The sequence below is a fragment of the Aplysia californica genome, unplaced genomic scaffold (genome assembly GCF_000002075.1).
Source record: "Aplysia californica isolate F4 #8 unplaced genomic scaffold, AplCal3.0 scaffold00639, whole genome shotgun sequence".
NCBI lineage: Eukaryota > Metazoa > Mollusca > Gastropoda > Aplysiida > Aplysiidae > Aplysia > Aplysia californica.
The window spans coordinates 437427-446212 of NW_004797909.1; the positions used below are offsets into that span (position 1 = coordinate 437427).

The following is an 8786-nucleotide window of genomic DNA, read 5'->3' on the forward strand; positions in this document are numbered from 1 at the left end:
AGAGAGAGAGAGAGAGAGAGAGAGAGAGAGAGAGAGAGAGAGAGAGAGAGAAAGAGAGAGAGAAAGAGAAGAGGAAGAAGAAGAGCCTGACTGTGCAGGTCAGATAATTTTCATAATAGGAAGGGCCAAAGTTCACTTTTCTCCCAAAGGAGGATGATGTTAATTGTGATGATTGCAGATTACGGAGTGGTAGTCTGAGAGTCGACCCTGAGAGTCGACCCTGAGAGTCGACGAAAAATCTTATTGTTATACGATACGTGTAGTGTCACACTGTACGAGTTTTAGTTTTAGTAGATGTTTTACGGCGCTCGCAACTGCATAAGGTCATAATATGAGCGCCAGGAGATTAGAGGTGTTACAAGAGAGTAAAAGAGAATTTAGACGCAGCGATTGGACCCCAGGATCTGTCCCTAGAGGTCCAATCCCATGTCCTGAGGGACGAACTTTGGTGTTGGAGGTAGAACTCTAGGCAGGAGGGACAAAATGTACGTCCGTCAGGGCCGATCCCTGATATCAAACAGTGCTTGATATTTTTAGGGTCCCAGCCTCCGTCGGCACGTCGGGCGGCGGTCGGTGATTGACATTTCCAGTTTTCGTGACGTCACGGGCTATGCGGAGGTGCATTTTCAAACAAACAAAATGTTGGGGTTTTTTAAGTTCAAATGTTTAAAAAAACCAATTGCATATTCGTGATCAGCGACCCAAATTTAGCAAAGTCCTCGCGTTCAGATCACTTTTTCTTGCCTCATTAAAAAGGGGAAAAAATCACGTGTTGTTTCAACTACTGAACACACTATAGTGCTGTCAAAATTTCATGGTGCGACTTATTTTCAAATATCTCCTCAACTATCGAACACTGGTTCTCCAATTTTTGCACAGTGCCTTGCATCAATTTGTCTTAACAGATAAACATTTTTGTAAACACCTGCAAGCTATATTCTAGAAAATTCCTCAATAAATACTAATAAAAAGTCAAAGTGAGTGGTTTCTACAGATTTTTATATGTTTACAGCTGGGGCAATATAGCTTTTAATAGCAAGTCCGTCTGGTTTTTCTAATCGTGACATTATGCTTATTGAGCGTATGTTTTGAGAGCCATCAGTGCAAAAATGTGTTCACTATAACAATAATTTGTTGTAACAAGTTTCGCAAGTAAAAACTGTCTTTGATGAGGTGTGACGTAGGCCATATACGTAATCAAAATGTGTGTGAGAAGCATGAAGTGCTGTGAACAATTTTACGCCTGACAGAGATTTCAAGTATTTTATAAATTTATGAAGAAAAGTGTTGTTTTTTAAATATAAAATATGATTTAGTTGAAACAAATTGATGCAAACTGCTATGCAAAGTATGTGTGGTATTGATTCACCCGTTAAAGAGATATTTGAGGATAAATCGCACCACGAATTTTTGACGGCACTATAAACACATAACTAGCCTTTGCATCAGCTCTAGGCTAGTACTAGCGAGAATCAACATGGCAACGTGGTCAAAGGAAAACATTTTGAGCTACATTGAAGAATACCGTTCGCATGAGTGTCTATGGAAGGTGAAATCAAAAGACTATAGCAATAGACTGACTCGAAAGCATGCTTTTGAAAAAATAGTGGCTTTTGTTAAATCCATCGAACCTAAAGCTGACAAGGATTTTATAATAAGAAAAGTTTAACAATCTGCGAAATTCTTTTCGAAAGCTTCTGAAGAAACTGGATGCCTTGAAGCTTTCACTTTCAGGATCGGGTGCAGATGAAGTGGAGCCAAAACTGGTATTTCAATGCTTTGGAGTTCTTGAGAGTCCAAGAAGTTCCACGGCCATCACTGTCCTATATTGAGCAAGATATTGCAGAGGTATGTTTTCCAGCTTTCGAAGATCTAAATTTATTACATAACTATAGCTCGCTCACTTTCGTCCACCTTCGTAAAAAAGCTCTAGCTCTTCTATTACTGTGTCAATATTTCCCAAACTTTGCAAGGTAGTATAGGTACATGACCAAACAAAAATGTTTACTTTAGTAGTCTTTATCCAAGAATAAGAAATTTTCTTTCTTAGGAACTGATATAAAATTCTGTCATTTTCATTCAAAGGCAGGACCAGTCTTTAAAATGATTTACATTAATCTCACAGTCTTATAGCCTATTCTATACAACTGCACTCTCCCCACATTTTGACGTTGATTTCAATGATGAGTTCTTAGATTCTGTTGGTCATGCAAAAAATGAAATCACGAGCAAAGTGTTGAGAAAACTGGACAAAGGGATCTGATCTTGTCCCCGTTTCAACTGCGGACCGAAGTTAGTGAACAAGCTATAATAAGACTCATTAACACAAACGCAATCTCCTTTACGTTAATACTATAAATTATAGTATCACAATTTTTTCCTTCTATAGGCTCGTTTGTGAAAGAATAGTGACTGATTTAGACATCGACTAAAAGTCAACATGTTTATTTTCTTAAATGGCATGCCTTATGAGCACAACGAAAACCATCGTTCACTTTGTGTGTAGTTAATTATTTCTTAACATTGCATGTCGCCAAATTGCTAGTCGCCAAATTGCTAGTCGCCAAATTTTAAACGTTCTTTTTCTTCTGTTAACAGACTAGATGTAACAGACAGAGAACATTTTAAAAGTATAAATGTATGATAAATATATTTTCATGATTCTTTTATGTGACACAAAAACATACAGCACAAGTGAAATGTCTCCTCAAAAACTATTTTTCCTTTTTCAAATAAAAGAATAAGCTATCAGGTCGTTTTTCTTATCCAAAAACGTATCTTTCTTGCCATGGCACCTTTCCTTCATTGTTGAAAAAACTCATGAACTTGTCTCTCTCATGTTTTGCTTCCTGTGATGCATATCTTGGGTGCCCAATAGAAAGAGAAGCACCACAAGGTTCTTCAACTCGAAGGCCATCTCTTACTTCATAGGTAGTGGGGTCCTCATAATCCACAGACTCAGTTGGAGTGTACATTTCAGTGGCATTTTTTCTTAGAAAATACAACAGCATCAATGTTATGGGGTTGTAGATTTATTTTCGATTTCAGCACCCCAAACCTCGACACCAGAATTCCAAACACGTTCTCAACCACTCTATATACTCGAGGCAGTCGATAGTTGAATATACGTTTATGATAATCCAGGACTCTCACATTGTAGGACTTTAAAGAGTCTTCTCGCAAGGCAAACGCTTCATCGGAAATAAAACCATAAGGCAGGCTGCTCTTGGGATTGGGCAGCGGGAGATTCAAATCACCTCTTAGCAAGCAATTTATGATAGAAATCTGTGCCTTCTATGATGCCACCATCAAACACTCTGCCATTTGTACTGAAACTCACATATAGCAGTTCATAATTTGCATTAGCAACTGCCATTAACACCATGCTGTGAAACCCTTTATACTTGAAGTAGTAGGAGCCAGAACCTGGTGGAGGTGAAATAGTAACAGGTTTTCCATCAATTGGGAAACTGCCATTTGTCCTCAAAGTTCTGAACCTCTTGTAACCATTCTTCTTTGGTTGAGGGAAACTGTAAAAATAGGGGTTAATTCAAATTAATGGAATAGTTTGACGATGTTTTGTGAACTATCCAATGTTATGCCTTAATATTTTCTCCTGCACTTCAAAACAATTTATTTAATCTTTAGGGGCCAACCTTCACACTGTTGGATGTTGCGAGAGATAGTCCTAGCCCTAGCTCACAGCTGATCTTCAGACTCCGGCAAGCGGAAGCCGTTCGACCACTCCTCAACCGACTCGAACCACTGCACAGGGCGCAGGCAGCAGTAGCAGCAGCTCCAGACCTACCAAAAGGAAAGCTGCCGATATTGAAAATGAGCTGCTAACACTTTCTAAAAGCAGGCTCCTCAGCAACAACAAGGTACATGAGGAGGATGAATTTGACACATTTTCGAAGACCTTTGGTCATAAGCTGAGAAGTATGCCCGGGATCAAAGAGTTCATGCTCAGAAGCTGATCTCGGACGTAATGTATGAGGCTGAATTAGGAACGTTGTCTCGGAATACTGCCATCATCCACAGAATGATATATGAGCAGCCTCAACAGCCTCCTCCGATGACCGAGGTGTACCGTTCACATGATGCAGTTCAGTTTGATTAAAGTAATTCTCATTTTCAATAAAAGTTTACCTTTGCTTTTCTTTTGTTGTCAGATATTCCTCCAGTGACAGCGTGTAATGGATCTACACAACTAAATGGCTACAAAAGTTGCTTGTGGTTTTTGGTCGCGAGCTGATATTTGTTGTATGGAGAAAACAGAAAGAACGATCGTAGTCACAATATCGGAAAAGAAAAATAACGGTAAACCCCTTCACAAATTGCTCAGTGCGGCTAGCTGCTTGTACTAACGACTTTCAGTTCATAAAAGAATATAGTCACGCATTGTGTGGCAACCAAAAGTAGCAGTCCATAAAAAATAGCTCTAGACTTTAAACTTTAAAAATCTTTTTTTCTAATATTTTGCTCTTTGTGAGTACGATCATTCTTCCCTTGGACTCTTTGTGAATTGTTGTGTTAAGGTCCCTCGCAACACTGTAAGGTCATAACAAGAGACGGGCACTTCGACCCTGCCTGTCGGGGCCATCCCGGCGGGGGAGACAATAATGTTCAGCAGTAACACCGAGGTAGTGGATCTCGGTCGGACACTTCTGTCGCAGAGCGGGCTAGAACCACCACCGACGCCGGTCCGTGGACCCTCCATATTATGTTTAGTACACACGTAACTAGCTACCTTGCTATGACAAATAAGAGTAGCTTTTGTGGCAATTCGTGTCACAGCCACACAAACAAAATTGTACACTAATGAAGCTGTTAAAAAACAAATAATAAAACATAAAACACAGATGATCTTGGCGGTTATGATAATAATGATGACAATAATGATGATGGGAACGCTTATGATGACGAATGTCTTTATCATAATAGCTTAGAGTTTAAAAAATAAAGAGATAGAAACAGAATTAGATATCAAGAAAACTACTGACTCTTACCTTCATAATATTCTCTGACAAGAGAATCCCACATGACCCGGCATGTTTCTGGAATAATTTGGCACAATGCTGATGGTGAAATGCAAGTTGAAAATTGCAAATCATTGTAGTTCCGTCCTGTAGCCGGGAAATGAAAAGTGGCGGCCAGCCTCTAGTGATGACTTATTGCTGCTATCATTACTGTCGACTGCTTTTCAATACGTGGGCTTACAATTCGTAGAAGGTGAAGATAGGTAGTCTCTTTCCTTATCAAATATTTCCTTAAGTCGTCTGGATATTACCGCAATTTATTCATAATGTTTGTGTGTGTATAAATAGGCCAGTTCAGCAACCATTTCTTCGCCCATAGTTTTCTCTTTCGCTTTCGTTTTTCATGAATCGCAAATACACATATAGCAAGCACAACATCCAAAACATCGTCAGACATATTGATTTCCATGGCAATGACGCGAAATGGGTCAAAAGGACATGAGATTGGACTTGTAGGGACAGGTCCTTGGGTCCAATCGCTGCGTCTAAATACCACAGGCCCTAATTAAGGGAAAAACCTGGAGGATGGACTCAATGGGAAAATTTTTTGGAGGACGTTCCTAGGCGAAAAACCCAGGAGTTTCGTCTCCACGTGTAAATCGTCCATTACAAACATAAAAAAGAAAACGGGGAGATAAGGACGATAGATGTTTCATAGGAAACAAGAAGCAAACCACACCATAGCACCCGCCAACCACTCACACTGCACGAGTTATGTTGCTAACGGCTGCGAATACCTTGGGAACAGACAAGGACATAATTTGTTCTGCAGTGCATGGCGAATTGGGCGCTTTGGCGCGCACTACATTGGAATAAAAATGAGAAATGGATATTCACACACACACACACACACACACACACACACACACACACACACACTCATACACAAACATGTATATTTTCATAATATTTATTATAGTGATGTCGGGCCATGGAATAAAAGATGAACTAATCCAAAGTTCAGCTTACCGTTCGGACTTCAAAGAAGAATAACTTCCGGGACCCGAGAAAAAGATCTACTTAACCGAAAATCAACTCAAGTGAGTTCATCAGCACAAGCGGAGCTGACTGTGCATAATCTACAAACGCACACATATCCTTCAACAATTTACAAGTTAGTGTTTTAGCGCCTATAAATGTCTGCTTGCATTGTATGCTTACCAGGAAGTTGAGGTTGTCTCAGAATGCTCTCAGGTCTGCTGGGGTAATAGTATAGATTGTGAAGCACATAGAGCTTGCTGTTGAGGATTCGCACTATACAAATGTGTGTCGTCGTTATAAAATCAGGCGCTCGTCAAATAATGAAATCAAAGAAATCGGCATTTTTGTACGTTTAAAAACACATTTTGCTGTAGATTTTGCTTTAACCCCCCCCCCCCCCAAAAAAAAACCAACAACATTGATTAAAGGCACAAACATGTAAATTTCTGTTTCCAAGGACTCTCAGGCTATGGAAGTTTCCAAACTTTGGCGGCCATTTAATGCTATCTATTATTATTACTACTGGGTACCCGTTCGATTAAAGAAACTCCAAAGAATCGATCGTCAAGTCATTGTGGGATCAGTGCTTACTGCTTGTGAACGGAAGCTTCACTTGTTTACTATGGCGTCTTTGAAGATGGACTTTCCCAAAATTAGATCTAAACGAAACTAATGAAAAACTGAAAATCAAACTACAGTGACTTCAGGCTCCTTAATATAACTGTGCACAATTTAAATGATTCTGAACCACCGTTAAGTTTTTCAAATTCGAAAGTTAAGTATTTCAGAAGTTTAAGGCGACCAAAGTGACGAACGTTCACAAATTATATAATATATAGATTGCACACACTGACCAGCGAGGAGAGCACAGATGGCCGTGTTGCCCGGCATGTCCGAGTACTCCGAGTTGACCATGTACAGGATGAGCAGGACCAGGGAGACCACGCCCAATACCGCGGACACAAACAGCAACATGGACGCTATTCTGGGCAGGAACGCATCTGTTTGGAAAAATAAGGATCTGTTTTAAGTTTTGTAAAATAAAACGTCTTAAGCGGAGAGGAGCAAAGACCCACCTTGGCAGAGCTACTGATGGGAGTGTCTTTAGGCCATTCCCAAAGACGGGGTATTAACACGCTATTATGAACAGTAGAATTGTAAACGAGCTGATTTTTCTATGTCATGCTCATGTTGTGCCGGAATGACGTAGGGGGAACTGCTGCTTTTTCTTTCCTCATCCGTACTGTCGCCATTTTTCCTATATCTCTTTTGTATGCTTGAGACTTTCTTGTGAACTGCTATTTCCCGGGTGCCTTGATAGTCAGAGCAGATCTTGTGCCACAAAGACCCACAATAATATTACAGTTTTCCTTTAGTTTCAGTTTTACTAAGAGTTTTGCAGCACTTGCAACACAAAAAGGTCAAATATGAGCCGAAGATAATAGTATGTGTTGTTTGTTTTAGTAAGGTTTTACGGCGCTCGCAACTGCATAAGGTCATATGAGCGCCAAGGTGAGGAGAAATCCAAACCGTGAATCAGGCTTACTCGGCTCACCTCTCCAGCCTCAACAGCACAAAGTCTGCTTCGATTATCAAGGCACCTCGGAAATAGCCGTTCACAAGAGAGTGTCAAACATACAAAAGAAGTAGAGGGGAAATGACGATAGTGAAGATGAGGAAAGAAAGAGCAGCAGTTCCCCCTATGTTGTTTCGGCACAGTATGAGCATGAGCATGACTTTGATAAATCAGCCCATTTACAATTCTACTGAGTATAAGAACATGTTAATATCCCCCCTTTGGGAATGGCCTAAAGACAACTTCAGTCAGTAGTACATGTACTGCCCTGGGCGAAAGGGGGGGGGGTCGCATCTGTTTGGAAACAAGAATCTTTTTTAAGTTTTGTAAAGTAAAGAGTCTTATGGGGAGAGTGGCAAAGACCCACAATATCATAGCTTACCTTTAGTTTCGGTTTTACTGAGAGTTTTACGGCTCTTGCAACACGGTCAGGTCATACATGTGCCGAAGATTAGATTATTTCGTGTTACAAGAGAAAAACAAAGAGAAAATAGATGTCCGTCTGTCCGTCTGTCCGTCTGTCTATCTGTCTCTCTCCCTCTTCTCTCCCTTTCTCTCTCTCTCTTTCTCTCTGTGTCTCTCTCTCCCTCTTCTCTCCCTTTCTCTCTCTCTCTCTCTGTGTGTCTCTCTCTCTCTCTCTCTCTCTCTCTCTCTCTCTCTCTCTCTCTCTCTCTCTCTCTCTCTCTCTCTCTTCCGAGACCCGATAAGCCCTGCCCCCCACCCTGCCCCTTTTCCAACATAATAATATAGTATCAATTAGATTTACCCCCACCCAAACTATTTATCGAAATACAACTCACCTCCCCAGCCTTGGTAGAAACATCCTTGGAAGGGTGTACACTGGAAGACCACAGCCGTGCTGCTGCCTGTCAAGATGACTGCGACAATCAGGAATCCCAAGGACACCCCGAGGTAAATGCATTTGTTATCCGCCATCTTAACCCTGCTTCAATTAGATAGATCGTTTGTGCTGATCAGTTTGAAATGCTTTCGTTGGAGTTAACAGCAGTCTTCCGTGCAGGTTCTGGGGAGTGGATTTAGCAGAGGTTACATGAAGTGTCGATTTTTTAAAAAAAATTTTTACATTTAATGATTTTCAGTACAGAGTTCGTTATGTCTTTTGTGCAGATCACCTGTAGGATATAAAGACATTACTTTCTTAATCCTTAACACCCCCCCCCCCCCAAAAC

The 8786-nt window shown here is 40.6% G+C and overlaps 1 protein-coding gene across 3 annotated transcripts in view; it reads right to left on the reverse strand.

The window, feature by feature from the left end:
* Positions 1–8786, reverse strand: part of LOC101845648 — a 13156-nt gene that overhangs the window by 3635 nt on the left and 735 nt on the right. Inside the window, exons 2-4 of one of the 3 annotated variants that reach the window (XM_013087798.2) lie at positions 8397–8620; positions 6875–7021; positions 5010–5057 (exon numbers count right to left, since the gene is read on the reverse strand). In XM_013087798.2, the coding sequence (XP_012943252.1) occupies positions 5010–5057; positions 6875–7021; positions 8397–8532 (331 nt within the window). In that variant the 5' untranslated portion in view covers positions 8533–8620. Of the gene's footprint in view, positions 1–5009; positions 5127–6874; positions 7022–8396; positions 8621–8786 lie in introns of all 3 variants that reach the window. The other 2 variants (XM_013087797.2, XM_005107880.3) reach the window with 2 other exon arrangements.